General features: G+C 37.7%; 2 protein-coding genes across 2 annotated transcripts; both read right to left on the bottom strand.

The window, feature by feature from the left end:
• Nucleotides 1-294: 294 nt before the first annotated feature.
• Nucleotides 295-9,903, bottom strand: LOC306910961 (5-hydroxytryptamine receptor 2A). The gene is made up of 4 exons (XM_079485908.1): nt 9,773-9,903; nt 4,228-4,660; nt 3,596-3,796; nt 295-1,853 (listed from the first exon to the last, which is right to left on the bottom strand). Exons 2-4 carry the CDS (start codon nt 4,523-4,525, stop codon nt 1,261-1,263), a joined length of 1,092 nt encoding a protein of 363 aa, XP_079342034.1. The 5' UTR covers nt 4,526-4,660; nt 9,773-9,903; the 3' UTR covers nt 295-1,260.
• Nucleotides 9,904-10,306: 403 nt separating this feature from the next.
• LOC306911009 (G2/mitotic-specific cyclin-B3-like) lies at nt 10,307-16,385 on the bottom strand. Its single transcript, XM_079486013.1, has 11 exons — nt 15,563-16,385; nt 15,344-15,427; nt 14,603-14,703; nt 14,408-14,528; nt 14,022-14,135; nt 13,262-13,354; nt 12,910-13,047; nt 12,495-12,650; nt 12,232-12,381; nt 11,603-11,733; nt 10,307-11,506 (listed from the first exon to the last, which is right to left on the bottom strand). Exons 1-11 carry the CDS (start codon nt 15,608-15,610, stop codon nt 11,434-11,436), a joined length of 1,209 nt encoding a protein of 402 aa, XP_079342139.1. The 5' UTR covers nt 15,611-16,385; the 3' UTR covers nt 10,307-11,433.

The following is a 16,385-nucleotide window of genomic DNA, read 5'->3' as shown; positions in this document are numbered from 1 at the left end:
GCATTTTGTTGTGGTTTTAAGCATCATCATTGTAACTTTACATTACATTAAATGGATGCCACCGCTTGATGACGCTGTCCAACTAAAAAAGGTTTTGGTAATACCGTAAGTGCTGGACATCTACAGTACAGTGTTCAACAACTTACGCGTAAAACAAACATTATTGATTCTAACTGAAGTCCACAGAAGTATCTGTGCTGTGCTGTTAAATCAGGTTGTGTGATCTATGAAAACATCACAGGGTGGAGAGCGACATGAAATGCAGTTCTGTCTTATTAACCAATTCAACCAGAAACAAGATCGGAAGTGTTTAATGTTTTTTTTTATGAGCGATGAACCCTAATGTGCTTTTTAACCAGTGCTGAAATAACATTACAAACATGTTTTTTATAGCAAATAAAGTTTACAGGTCACAGTTTTGTAAAAACATCCCTCCTAGGATTTCCCCCAGCATGAGAGTCCTCATGACACATTTCTTTTCTGGTAATATAAATAGGGAATCTTTTTTCATACTTCATGTAGATCCTTAACCATTTGTAAACATTATTGTGCTTTTCATCCAGACAAACCCCAAAATGGTCATTAACATAATATTCACTTATCGAAAATAAACATACTTTAATTTTATTAAGGGTACTGAAACAAAGTATTTTCATTTTAGTTTAATTGTATTTTTATACAGTCTCAAGAAAAATCTGTGGGGGCAATACCTCGCTAAATCCCCCCAGACCAAGCCCTCATTTTAAGTATACTACATATTACTAATATACTTGTGAGTATAGTAAATTATTTAAGTTTATAAATGTATCATTTTATAAGGTGTAGCCTACGTTAACTAACCCTAACCCTAACCCTAAAGTCTTCTAAGAAGTACTTTAAGCATATTACTAAACCAAAAAGTTCAAAAAGCAGTTTAAAAGAACTTAAAGAAGTATACTTATGGTAAAGCTCGGCTAATAATTGTCTCTCAGAAAAGTTGTTTTTGTTTATCCTCTTTTAAGCACTCTCACTACAGGTCTGAAAGCAAAACTTATAACAATTCCCAATGTAAGACCACGGAGATTTTTCCATTGTGGCACCATGACTTCTGAGTTTTAGGACTGTCACCAGACTTGCACGTAACTGTTTATAAACTGAAGAACTCTATAGTGTCAAGAGAATACATTCTGTTTGGGCATGATAACCTCCACAGCAGCCAAACCGTTTCACATACTTGTGGGCATTTTCGAGTTGTGCTTTTTCTCGTCCCTTTGCAACGTTTCAGTGATATTTGCATTGCAGGTAGCGACTGAAGGCATGCCGATAGGTCTTGTTGAAGAGTGTGTAGATCAGAGGGTTCACTCCAGAGGAGACATATCCCACCCACACAAAAACATTCATGAGCTGCTCAAGATGCTCACAGTTGTCCTGGCAGACAGCGATCAACACATTGGTGATGAAGAACGGGCACCACATCACCAGAAAGAGGAAAAACACAATGCCCAGGACTTTACAGGCCCGTTGTTCATTTCTAATAGCTTTCATCACTCCTAGTCTACCTTGAGCTTGCTGGTGCATTTTATTCGAAACTGTGGGCATCTGGAAGGAGGTGTTCTTGTTAAACAAACGTGTGGCACTTGTCTCAGCTGAGGAACATTTGGAGTACCCCTTGGTCTCTTTAGAGAAGACGCTGCTTTGTTGATGGAGAACACGGAGGGTGAGGAAGTAGCAGGCCACCATGATGACCAGAGGAACGAAGAAGGCAATGAACGAGCCGACAAGAACAAAGTAAGGCTCATTCAAAACACAAATGCCGTTCACAAACACCTTCTCCTTATCCTGGAAGCCCATCACTGGAATGGGAAGTGATAGCACTGAGGGTGGAGAACGACAGAGAGACACAAGGAGACAAAAATTAAGGATCATTAGAAAGTGTCACGCTTGAAATAAACATCAATATGTTATACCTTTAATGTTTTGCTTGGGGGGAGCATCTACCGGCAGGCAGGCAACAAGCACATTTAGAGTTAGAGTTTGTGTCTATGTGTGTTAGTGCGTCTGCATTTTGTGTGTCTTATGTGTTTTCGCCTTTTTTTGTTTTAACTTTATATGTTTTGCCTATAGTCAATATGTTTCATTTACAGCTGCTTTGTAACAATGACAATTTTTAAAAGAGTTATGTAAATAAAGACACCTTCACTTCTTTTTTAGTTGTGTTTTTTAACCCATGTTCTTCACTTAACTTGCCTTGACTGACTGCTTCAAGATTATTTTAGTTTACTGAAATAACAATTTTGTAAACATTTCTGTTCATTCAAATAAAATAAAATATTGACCTAAAAATATTGGAAAAACTTCAACTAAATAAAAAAATACTGTCTCATAAATAAACTGAAACAAGTTTTAAGCAAAGGTGACAAAAGCATACACCAAAAACATAAAAGTATAAAAATAAAAGCTCATTTAAAATATTAAGAAAACTAAATAAAACTCAAATCAAAAATATAATAACTGTACTATTCACTAAGATAAAATAAAAAAACAAAAAAGTGAGAATGTGATTTCTTATTTATAGCTCATATTTGCAATTGGCTGTGGCATGCTCCCGATCCTAAACTCAACCTTGGAAGATGAACAGAAGAGGATATTTTTAATTGCATAATATTCAGCTTATGTGGAGAGGTATATGTTACAAACTTGCACTCCTACTGTAATAGAGTTATAAATATAACAGACACATTAAAATCCTACAGACATTAGACAAACGACCTCAACGTCACAAAGTTAAAAAATGGAGACGGGGAACAAGCACTTATAGTGACGCTCAGAGATTTACTAAATTCGATCATTCTACAGATGTGGAACAGATCCAGAGAAGGTGAGGGTGATTTTTCCCCTTTTCGGGATGGCATTGCAAGACGTCTTTCATTGCAGAGACATAAGTCTGTATAAGCGAGCAAAGATATGGGGGTGCCGAACCAGTGGTGGTCTTGTAGGCCAAGACTTACAAGAGGGTGTGGGTTTGTCCAGTGCAAAAAATTACTTTCTTACTTAGTCTTTTTTTCTTGTTTCCCAGTAAAACAGTCTAAAAATTCTTGAATCAAGACTTATTTTCTTGATGAGCAAACTGACTACAGAAAATAAGTCTTGTTTTTAGTCAAGAAATATGACATTTCTGTGAATTTGTGCTTAAAACAAGCAAATAAATCTGCCAATGGGGTAAGAAAAATAATCTTGAATTAATGTTTACCTTTTTCTTTGTCACTCAATTCAAGATTATTTTTCTTACCCCAAATCAGTTTGCTCATCACTAAAATAATTCTTGATTCAATCATTTTTAGACATTTTTACTGGAATACAAGAAAAAAAGACTAAGTAAGAAAGTCAGTTTTTGCAGTGTTTTTGCAGTGTGCATGAATTGTGTGATGTGTGATGCCCAGTTTCAACTTTTCAAAAGTCATGTAGGCTTAAGGTGATGCTGTAATGCAGCAATATTGAACATGTGTCTGAAGAGAAGGATTGGAGCTACCTGAATGCGGTGTTCTTTTCTAAAGGGATTTAGGTAATGGCAAAGAGGTTATTCTGTAGCTCTTACCAGTGGATGCTTCATTCTCACCTATAGATATGGTCCAAACAGTGATGATTTTGAGCTTGGCCTTTAAGAAAGAGTTGCTGCGGCTGTATAGGATCGGATTATGAATGCCAATATATCGGTCGACAGAGATGGCGCACAGGTGCATGATAGAGGCTGTGGAGAAAAGCACATCCAGGAAGATCCACACGGGACACAGGCATTCAGGGAGAGGCCAGGTGTAGTCTAGAGACACAGGCACAGTGCAGAGAATAACAAAAAAACATCATTGAGGTTTCACACAGCAATGTAATGATATAAAGGCGATAGTTCACCCAAAAATGAAAATTCTTTCATCGTTTATTCACATAATTCCAAACAGATATTTTTAAGAATGTTGAAAAACAAACATTGACACCCATTAACTCTTATTGTGTGGACACAAATAAATATCTATAAAAAAAATATCTTCCTTTGCTAGTCATAAATTATTGAATGACATAAGGGTGAACACAGATAATAGAATATTTTGGTTTCGGTGAACTATAAGTTTCTCAAGTGGATTTCATAATGATTTCCAGGACCTTTAAGATGTGTGCATTGTCCTTGACAATTAAGTAAATAAACAAAAAGATGTCGGATCATTTATGAAGGTGGTTTGAAAGAAGTCTGCTTACTGTATAGAACACTGATGAGTGAGGCTGACATAACTAAGAAGCCCACCAGCATGTCCGCCACGGCCAGTGAGCATAGAAAGAAGTTGGTGGCATTGTGCAGTTTGCTTTCGAGGGACACTGCCATAATGACCAGTATATTCCCAGCGATGGTGAAGAATATAATCACCAGAATGAACAGGGCTGGCCAGTTTTTCTCTGCGGCTGGTGCGACCTCAAACCCAGACAGGTTGGATTTGAAAAAGCTGTGGTTGATGTTCAAGGAGTCATTCCACAGAAAGGTATCGTTTAATGTGGCCATCGTGCTAAAAAGTCTGAGAGGGCCTTCTGAAGCTGTCACTTTTTTATGATTGTGTGCACAATAATATGTAAGCGGTTTCAGATGTCAAGTGACGTCGGCTCTTCATCAGATCTGCTGAGCTTGGTTGTATCACACCTAATAATGACAGTAAGGTTAGATAAAGTCAGAATTAGAACAAACTACATTATACATTTGTGAAAAGCACATCCAGCAACAATAATCTTAGTATATATTAAATACCCCTATTAATAGGGATGCCCGATACTAATCTCATGTACTCGCACTCGTACACTTACTCGTAAAAACGCACCGATACCAAAGATCAATACCTCTTGTGACACAACAGACAGAACTAACCGAAATTTGTTGTGAAATTTGCTTTGAAATTTTATTTCAATTTTTTTATAATGTGCTCAAGGTGGAGTTGTTCGTAATTTATGAGCTATTCTATTTTTATCGGTCGCACTGTGTTGTGAAAATGAACAGGTATCGGTACAGGCATCAGTAAAGGAATCGGCATCGATGAGTACCAGGAAAAAAATATCGGTACTCGTATATTGCCTTTAAAAAATACAATCGTGCATCCCTAACTGCAGTATTAGTATACATCACAGAATGTAGCATACAAATATATTTAGATATAAGCATCTCCTACATTTCTAAATTTAAAATGAAGTTCAAGTGTTTATAGAATCAATCACAAGACAAAATCCCATTTACATTAAGAAGAGGTTATGCTGTGGTATTCTAATCTCTTGATATTTTCCTTCGATCTAGTCTAGTCAAATCAAGTCAGCTTTATTGATATAGCGCTTTTTACAATTTTCATTGTTATAAAGCAGCTGTACAAGAAAACATTGACTATAAGTAAAACATAAAAGGTTATGGAAGTCAAAACACAGGTCAAATATCAGACACACAATAAATTCCTATATGCAGTGTTAATTAAATAAGACTATCAAATTCCAGCAGCCCCCCCGGCCAGGCAAACAGTGCAAAACAGTATGCCAACGGTGGCGAGGAACCCAAAACTCCATTGGAGGAGAAAAAAAAACCTCAGAGGGAAACCAGGCCTAACCAGGGGATTCCAGTTCCCCTCTGGCAAAAACTGCAGCCTCTGCACAAGCTCAACAGTGCTTGAACAACAAGGCAAAATAAAAAAAGTTAGATTTAAAATTATCATTAATAATCTAATAGCGACTGAAGTTTTGTAGAGTCGCCACGTCCTTCGTCCAGCATTTGTCAGGTCTAGGAATGGATTGCGCCCTGCCCGCTCCGGTAGCCTTGGACTGCATCCTGCCCGCTCTGGTAACCTTGGAACAATGAGACAAGACTGGCTGAGAGTAGAGTACTGTTCTGCACTCTTTGATGCAACAAATGCATCAGTTGTTATTGGAAGTGTCCCTGGTTCCGGTTGATCTAACTAGTGCAGCCTAGATCTTTGAAATATATATATTATGATAGTGTAGTGTATGCAAGAATAAAAAGATGCGTCTTTAGTCTAGATTTAAACTGACAGAGTGTGTCTTCCTCCCGGACATTGCAGGGAAGACTGTTCCACTAGATAGGAAAAGGATCTGCCGCCTGCACTTGATTTTGAAATTCTAGGTATTACCAACTGACCTGACGCCTGAGAGCGTAGTGCACGTGATGGACTATAATACGTTAGAAGTTCTCTCAAGTAGTGAGGAGCTAAACCATGCAAGGCTTTATAGGTAATAAGAAATAAACGTAATTTCTCCTTAGAGGCGCTGTATGTAGTTAGTCGTTTGTTCAGCGGGATTCACTTCTGGTTGCATAGTTATGATTTTTTCTGTAATATCTTGGATTTTATTTGTGAAATAGTTCATAAAATCATCACTGCTATGCTGGTATACAGAATCAGTAGTCGCTGAAGATTTATTTTTGGTTAATTTAGCCACTGTATCAAATAAAACCTAGGGTCATGCTGGTTTTCTTCTATTAGTGATGAAAGGTAGACAGATCTAGACGTTTTTAGGGCTTTCCTGTATTTTTTAATACTATCCTTCCAGGCAGTACGAAATACCTCTAATTTAGTTTTCTTAAAGTTGCGCTCCATTTTTCGTGCCGCTTTCTTTAGAGCCTGAGTGAGTTCATTATTCCACGGTGTGGGGCTGTCATTTTTAATCTTCTTTAAGCGCAGAGGAGCAACTATGTCTTGCGTTTCGAGAAGGTGGCATTAATATTTTCAATTGTAAAGTCAAGAACTTCAACGTTATTACTCATGCTAGAGATTTGAGACAATTCAGGCAAATTATCAAGAAACGCACCTTTGGTAGTTAAAGTTATTGTTCTACCATATTTGTAACAAGGAGTTTGATTTGCCACCATTGGGTAGTGAAGCAAGCATGATACCAGATAATGATCCGAAATGTCTTCGCTCTGCTGAAGAATTTTTACGTCGCCCACGTTTATACCGTAAGACAATATTAAATCTAAAGTATGATTACGAAGGTGAGTAGGTCCCGACACATGTTGACTAACGCCCATGGAGTTAAGAGAGTCTTTAAAAGCCATTCCTAAAGCATCTGCATCATTATCTACATGAATGTTAAAGTCACCAACAACAAGGACTCTGTCTGCAGCCAGCACTAGTTCTGATAAGAACCCACCAAATTCTTTAATAAAATCAGTGTGGTGCCCTGGAGGCCTATATACAATAGCCAGAATAAATTTGAAAGATGTTTTGTCCTTAGTATTAGGTATTGATGCATCAAGTACCATGACTTCAAAAGAATTGTATTTAGGATTAGACTTCTGAGAAATGCTAAAAGAGTTACGGTAAAGTGCAGCAACACCTCCCCCTCTGCCTTTTAGGCGAGGCTCGTGTATATAATAATAATCTTGGGGGACAGACTCATTTAAAGCAATATAATCATCTGGCTTTAGCCATGTTTCTGTTAGACAGAGCATGTCTATTTTACGATCTGTTATCATATCGTAAACAAAATGTGCTTTATTAGAGAGAGATCTAATATTTAGCAATCAGAGTCGTAACAGTTGATTATCTGTATTTTGTTCATGTTTAGTTTAACGTTAATTAAATTACCTTTGAGAGGTTTACGCATTATTTTATGTTTGCTAATCACAAAAAAGAGCTAAAAATGTTTGCTGATCAAATGTTTGGGAGAAAGTATTATCGCATGTTGTGTTTTGAGTGTGTTCTGCAACGTGAGACGGCAAGCAGACCGGTGGTTAAGCCATTCAGTCTGCTCCCTGACCTGGGCCCCAGTGAGTCAAGTTTTAGCATTAAGACTATGTGCCATATTTCTATAAAGTAGAAAGGTACATTGTAACTTTATTTGCCTGTCGTGTCATCCTCCAGACACCAATAATACATCATTCAGAGAAGTAATAGCACACCTGTCTTTAGAAAAGTGCTCCGTCAATGTAATAAATATAAACATTACACAACCAGCATAGATAAATAAGATAAAAGAAGTTTGCATAAAATATTAATTATTATAAATGATTCTTTCACACCAGATTGGTGTATTGTGGCTGTAGCTTAAAATCTGCTTTTGAAATGTATCCCAGGGTGATGCCTTGTCTCAAAGACGTCAATTGTAATGCATATTAGTCGGTGAGAAATATGGAAACATGTATATTACTAAACCAATTTTTGCATTACAGTAATGAGAATGACATTTTCCGCATGGTCATGGAACTTGTGCCTTTATGTAATTGTATTTGTTTAATAGAAAATATAAAGTGGCACAAAATAATTACACTATGGGTCCTGAAACCTAAAACCTAGAACCTGTCAAAAACCAGAGAAACAGTCCTTCATCATTTCACATCCGTTTGTTCTTCTGCTGGGTCTGATGCATCTCTCTCTTGTCAAAATAAACGGGCACTCAGATCTACATCATTCGTGCAAGGAAAGAAAGGAAGATCAAAATTCCCGTCAGCTCAGTTTGTTTGATGGTTTCTAGCATGTGAACAGCCTGACTGGTTGTTTTGAGCCTTTGTTAACAAATATTGACCCATGCAAACTCAGCATTTGTCTAAACTCAGCATGTCCTATCACACTTTTCACACATCGGAGATGAAAGCGTCATGTTAAAGGATTCAGCATTAGTTTCTGCTTCATGCCATGTACACTCTTGCTGGGTTTTCAATCCAGCACTGTAAAGAAATGTCAGCAATTTTAACTGCCTTTTTAAGTCAAATAGCATAAGCTTTATGAGTCATTTGAACGTATTTTCTGTATATAGAACTGACTTGAGCATACAACTAGATTTTAAAAGTCAGTTCAATATAATTTAAGTTTATTTGACTCATAATGCTAATTTTATTTTACTTAAAAGTGTAACAAAGCTGTATTTTACAGTGCATGTTGAGTTTGCTTTAACCCATTCCGGTACAATCTACTTTCTGGCTTCATTTAACCAACATCTGGGTTGAAACCCAGCATATTTTACAGTGTATTAGGCAATATTATTGGAACACACTGTATGTTCCCATATGGATTACTTTCATTTTCAAAGAGTTCAGTTGTTTAAGTCCTCTGCTTTATGCCGGGCTATACGAACTCCTCTGACCTCTGATAACATGCACAGCATCTCGTGCCTTATCGCTATGCACAATATTTGTTATTTACAATTTGAAACAGTTTCCAAGAAACTACTACTTTTTCATTCAAATCCATTTCCTCATTCACAACAGAACATTCATTTCCATTGTGAGAAATATGGACATGTTGTTACAATAATGCACAGGTCAGCTTTAAAATTTCCTTAAAAAATTAATCTTACATGCACATGTACTGTGTATTTTGTACTAATGCAAGTTGTATTCTCCGAGCACGAATGCATTCTTTCAAGAATGCCACAGGCGATTTGTCAGCTCACACAAGAGTCAACAAGAATGCAAAGCAGCACTTGGCCTCAAGGAAACGCAACAAGATCATTAAACAAATATTTGCAAACAACTTTCTGATAAAGAAGAATGTTGTTATAGAAAGTTACAGATGAAAAGAATTTAAAAATTAAGTAGTAAATGGTTTGTCAAGTGTACGGTATATATTATTATTATTATTAAGTATGATACATCTGCCGAGGAAAATGTTTATTTTTGACAATCTATGTCCACTTTTTTCCCTAGCAGTGGTTTTATATGTTAACGTTATATGTAATAAGTTATATAACAGAATTCTGTCTCTAAAAAGTTGACATTGATATTTTAAGACACCAATTCAAGAGAAGCAAGCGTGAAGATTCTTACCCTGATGATTTATGTGAAGTCATAATGCGTCTGTCTATCAGATCCTTAAGGTTTCACGCCGCTGAGCGTTTATTTCAGCAGTGACTGTGCAGCTGACATTTGTCACTGCTGAACAAAGGAAAGGTGTTACCAAATGGGAAACACGATGCGATGGTTTTACTCCTCAAGTGAATTATGGGGATTGGTTGGCACAGATGTCATTCATTACTCATAATAAATCAGGAATTTTAGAAAAATGTAAATCCTGAAAATAGAATTGTACATTGGTACGTCTCAACCTGTGGAGGTGAGGAAAACTGTGCAATTTTATAAAAAATTTATATATTTGTGAAACAATTTTTGACTAGTTTCTATTGAAATGTCTGTTTTCGAATGCATCCCTTCTCAATAATACTCTCATTTATTTACATTAAATTGTGCATTTGTTAATGTAAAGCAAGAATGAGCAATAATATATGTTTACAGAGTTTATTTATCTTTATTAGTTGATACAAACAGTTGTTTGTGTTATTTCTTTGTGCATAAACTAATGTTAACAGATGCAACCTTTTATTTGATATTTTCACAGAAACTCTGGTGAACACGCTTAAGAGTCCAGTCAGACAGAAATAACAGCTACGACACGTTTTAACAGCACAAATTAAACAGGTATTTGTTTTTGTGACAGGTGACTCATAATAACGTACATAAAGAAAATGAATGCGAGGCACCTTTCAACAGCAGATTGTTTTAGATATCTGTAAATTCCATCTGCAAAATACGCATTTGTGAATTCTTACAAATTCCAAATGTTTGCTTTGATAATCTAAGCCCCTCCCACAGTCTGACAGACAGACACCACTTTTCATCCAATGGAGAAAATTAATCTTCCATCTGACATTTTTTTCATTCAATTAAATAGAAATATCCCACTTTAAAAAAAGGAATACTATATTCCACAATCTAAAGTACAGAAAGCAGCTACTCTGTTCCCTTAAATAACATTTTGTCGTATAAATAGTTGTAAATAGGGCATTTACATGGTAAACCGCAGCCACGAAGTGCACTCCAAAAAAAAGAGGTTTGACACTTTGACTCACTTGAAGCTGTTGCTTTCCTTATGCAGCATAAACAAAACAAACGCCTCACTGTAGTAAACAAATCCATTCCACTACTTAAAACACTACTCTTAAAACTATTATAATAATAATATGCTAAATGTATTCAACAGGGTGCATGATATAAGTACAGCTGTGATCAAATGAGGTATAAAAAACACATGTAGAAAAGAACAAGAGGGACAATCTTCTTTATTTTTTTAAAGCGGCGCCATTTAAAAATAGCAATATGGAAACGAAATGGTTCTGTTAAGAAATATCATGATAAATAACATTGTAAAAGACAATTTTTTACATAAAATCCATTCTCTCGTGTTTAAATGCGCATATAACAATGCAAAAACATTTGAATTAGAATTAAGGCATAATATTACATTTTATATATACAATTGCTAAAATGAACAAGTTTAAGATATTATGTCTAATGTGTGCCAAAATGGCACGTTAACAAGTATAAAAAGAACTACAACAGCACTCTAAGCATTATTACATGTCTTTATACAAATGAATAAATAACGTATTTACAATGCAGGAATAATGTGTGACAATCTCAAGTGATGATTCTCAATCCACTGTTAGTGCCTCTTCCAGCGTATCGATATGAACCAAGGGAATGTTTGCCACCTCAAAAAAGACTCTGTGGACACACACGCCCACGGATTATGAATTAAAGAGAAAATAAAACAATAGAAGATTCCACGTAATCTGACCTTGGTGATTTGTCTAGAATTACCTGTGAGAGTATTTGTTGTCCACAGCTTTAAGTTTGTCATTTGAAGGGCTTGCCAGCATTGCATACAACCTCCTGACCAAACAACTCAAGTCAGCCGACGCATAGCCAGTATGATACTGCAAAATTGGTGTCTGTGAAAGACAACATCTGCAACGGTTACAAACTACTGTAGATTCACAACAAACATTCAGATGATTTTAAAAACAAAGTCACACTTTGCTATTTCCCAGTGGTGGAACTAAACCTCAGTTCCACTGAAAACACATGATATGTCATTCACAACCCATGTTACTTCCGTAATGCGAGTATTTTCAGTGAGTAAAACCATCTTGAGCAGGAGTTCATGAATTCATCAGGAAGTGATTATGGCATGGAGCGCTTTTGTGAACAAAAGAAGATATTTTGAAGAGCAACATTGGCTCCATTGACTTCCATTGTACCTCTGAACTTACTCAAATATCTTCTTAGTGTTTGACAGAAGAAAGACTCATACAGGTTTTGAATGACTATGTACACAAATGACAGCATTGGATGGTTCTTTAAGTCAGTGGTAACACTGAAAAGGGAATTTGTTATGCATCCCGTCTCAATACATCAACCAATTCACCATGGACCTAAACATGTCTTACCCATCCTCCTAGGTCTTTGGTGATGAGAGCTAACAGAAGGCAGGCGCAGGCCAGTCGAGACGCTCTCTCCGACACGAGCTCAACCTCCAGCAGGCTTAACTCACAGATGTAACGTGCTAGCGTTAGCGTCTCCATATTCACACCGGCTACCTGTGACGTTCATTTATTTCCATTGACGGAAGAACACAACATTTAGTAACAAGGAAATACATTTTTCCACCGTACAACAAATGTTATGGTGACAACTGTCCTCAAACTCTGACCTTTGCGTAGCGTCTAAGGAACCGGTAAGGCACGGGAATGTTTATTTCAAAGTTAAGTGCCTGCAAAATGTTCACTTCCATAGACAGTAGCTCCCGTCTTTTGTAGGCATCATCACAAATGTAAAGGAAGTCATCGACACACGGAGGACAGCGTTCCTGGTGACAAGACGACACATTTTCATTATTGTGTGAGCACTCGATGTGAAGTAGGTGCCACAGCTGTATTGGTTATTACCACTTCATTTGTTTTGTTTCCATAACGGCTATTCTGTCAGTATGTGTAGGCTCTTTATTCACAGTAGTAAGAAAGAAATTATGTACATATGGGAGGGCATTGGTGTGAGTTCTAAACAAATGTTTATTTTTGGGTTAGGGTTCAATTGTGGATTGAAAGCCAAGTGTTTTGGTCCTTCACCTCAAACTTGGCAGCGATGAGCATGGCGGTGGAGCCGATGAGCTGCAACGACTCCCTCACAACAACAGCCACCGACAGGTAATGATCTGTGATCTTTACTGCCAAATAAAGTGTCTCGTGGTTCAACTCAAAGTTTTCCTACATGCACAGGGAGACAAGTAGACACATCACAAAGACTAGCAATAACTTACCGCGGTGAAAGTTAACCACTACGTAGTCATCTCTGTGTAAAACAGTAGCGATAGTTTATATAAACTGTATCACTATATAACACATTAGATTAGCTAAACAATATTAACTTGTATCGCAAGGACCCTGCTGGTTCCCACCCTAAGTAGATAACATCACTCACCTGCACCTCCACCATCCAGTCAACCAGAACACCCCTCATGTCTTGTGTAAGGTCTGGCTGATTCTGCATATAATCATTTAATACAAAACTCTCCTGTGCGGGAAAACAGTTTATTTACTACAGTTGAACAGTTATTTTTTAACAGGAGGTGAAACCTTTAACAGGACATGCCGTCTTTTCATGCTCGACAAGGTCAGCTTGTCAAAAAACGAGTTGGACGGATTACATAGTACTTCCCCCCCCCCCCCCCCCGCGTTCGTATAGGTTACGGAAAGGTTTTTTTCAAACATGTAATTCCAGGGAAAATCAACCAGGTAGAGAGACGTGAAAGAACGCAAGCAAGAGAGAGAGAGAGCACTGCGTTCGGGAAGTTCAGCTGTGTTTGTGCGTTTAATGCTTTTCAGTGATGGATTTTATATAAACGGTGGATATAACGCTGGATTTGGAGATCGTGAAACTGATAGATGGAGCACGAAAAGTTGCCATTTGTTAGTTTTGATTTAAGCCACATTAACTAAAAAAAGTTACTAATTTTGGAAAAAACTCTTCATGGAATATATCCCCCAAATGCAATGCACATTTCATCCATATAATCTATTGAAGGAAAAAAATGTAAACGTCCCCCAGCTAGTGAGTCTCGGCCATTTTCATCCCATGTAACAGCTTTAACAGGGTCGTCCAATGTATTACCAACTGTAGCATTTCCATCTGAATGCGTGACGTATATCATGCAATATCACTTTCAAGCAACAACTCCCACCTCTCTGTTCTTGAGGTAGTCAAAGATGTCTTTGGCATACTCGGGGCTCAATAAACAGTCGCCGATGTGTTCCTTATCAATGTCAAACTCCTCAGGCACCCGGGCAACACAAACCTAGTAAACACAGACAGCACGAGAAAACTTTACAGAGGAAAAAATTTACAGTACAGTCGATACATTAAGATGTATGAGATCAAATGAAGAGAATGTAGTCAGTTCAATCTAACACTTCAAATCTGCTTTGATTTCTAACCAAACAAACAAAAATGCTTTGGGGTTTGCTGGAGGTACAAAGAAACATTCTGCTGATTTAACATAGTACGCACTGTAAAGAGACCGATCAGCAGCAAAACACCTTCAAGTAAACAAGTTTATGTGAGTTTAACCTTTTTCTGTCCGACTGTAGACTGCTCATCAGGCTGACACACACTGATGCAATCTTCTGGCAAATCCTCTGCTTTAAATTCAGCTTTCTTGGGCTGTTCTTCAGAAGAGGAATCCTTACAACTGCAGAAATGAAAGACAAGTTAAAGACCTGTAAACGTCTGAATCAGTACATTTACATTAAATTATTGAATTACTCTTTCTGGATGCCACGAGTCTTGGCGATCACTTTGCGATTTGGCGCCTTATTGACTGTTTTGCCACTTTTTCCTTGGATGCCCGTCTGGGTTTTAGTCGTCTGTGGAAATAAACAGTGATCGGAACAGTTAAACTTCTTTACATTTTGTTATGCAGTGAAATCCCAGACTTCGACCTCAAGGTCCACTCCATTGTACAGAATATTCAAAGGCCCATTACGCACAACTTCTTCACAATACTATATTCTCTACCTTGGCATAACTAGAAAGATGTATATTCATCTTAAAAACAAGCCAAAACTTAATGTTTTAGTTCATCTCGATGGTTTTGTCTTATTTTTTAAGACAAAAGACTTGAGACCCCCTTAGAAGTCTGTTGAGACAGTACAGTAAAAAAGTTCAAGTCACAGCAGCAGTGGCTCACTTCATAACGTTGTTTCGAGAAAAGTGGGATCGTACGCTTGCAGATGTCTTCATTTTAAACAGTGTCTCACAGTGGAAAACATATCAAACGTCTTTGTGTCAGTGACTTTAAACTTCAATTGCATTTATGCATCAGACACATTCCTTCCGAAGCAAATGACATTGCTGTCACCGCATCCATTCATCAGTAGATGGCAACATCCAAATTCTCTTCGAGGGCCTTTCTAGAATTATATTTTAACTTAACATAATAGGAAAGGCAAAACATGGTGATGTTAATAAATGTAATAAAAAGACATTCTTTAGTGCTTAGCTCACATTGGTCAGATCAACAAAGGCGGATCTTTTCTTAGGGCCTCCCCGAGGAGAGGAGGGCGTCCTCTTGACATTATAAACATCCTCCTGAAACAAACAAACAAACACATCGGTTTATCGTGTATCTGAAACAGCTGTCAAAGTCGTCTTCATTCATTTATTGACATGAAAACATAACGAGAGTCTTGAACACACATCACAGCAGTACACTGACATCCTCACCTTGTGTTTGATGTCACACGCGTTTGTTTTACTACTTGGACGCGGCATGGCCTGTTTCGCTGGAATCCTCGATCACTGACAGATTTAAACCCCGCGACAAAGAATGAGAAGAATCACCGGTTTTTCGTTCAGCCTCCGGCGAAACGAAGTATCTTCTTTGGTAATTTCCGCCCCAAGATATGACCGGTCTGCCCGGTTCTTTACGATCGTTAGCGACTAGCATCGGTAAACAAACACGGGCGACGCTCTTAAGACCGCCTTCATTGTCACTCGCGACGGGAGCCGAATTCAAAACACACGTCCGGTGACGAAAGCTGACCGCTGATTGGTCGCGTCCCGTGGCATCGCGGCCAATCAGCATCTTAAGAGCAAAGTGCCAACCAATGTGCGTGACGAGCCAACGACGTCAGGCGTGGCTTCGTAAAAAAGAGAAAGCAGGTTACGTCTGGATCGATCTGAACGTCATTTAAAGAGACGGAAAGATGCCAAAGACCGATTAAAAATGTACCATAATAATGCGCAGTCGATAAACATATATTATTTGTCCATCGATAGGCTCTTACTGCATAAGCGTATAATCTAAATTGTGTTTAGATGAAATAAACCAGTTTAACAGCAAACCCACATTTCTTCTCGTGGGCTGTTTTTTAGTCGTACCGGTTTTTGTTTGTTTGTTTCTGGCGACATGTATTCTCTTTATAAAATGTTTGTTATCCTTGTTCGTTCGAACATGTGTCAAGTCTACCACATACGAGCGCATGCCAACAGTACCTGCCCATCAAACCGCGATTCAAAATACAAACGAGAACAACACATACCAAGC

The sequence above is a fragment of the Barbatula barbatula genome, assembly GCF_947034865.1.
Source record: "Barbatula barbatula genome assembly, chromosome: 22".
Classification (NCBI taxonomy): domain Eukaryota; kingdom Metazoa; phylum Chordata; class Actinopteri; order Cypriniformes; family Nemacheilidae; genus Barbatula; species Barbatula barbatula.
The sequence above is the reverse complement of the archived record's forward strand: the minus strand, read 5'-3'. Positions and strand labels throughout refer to the sequence as shown.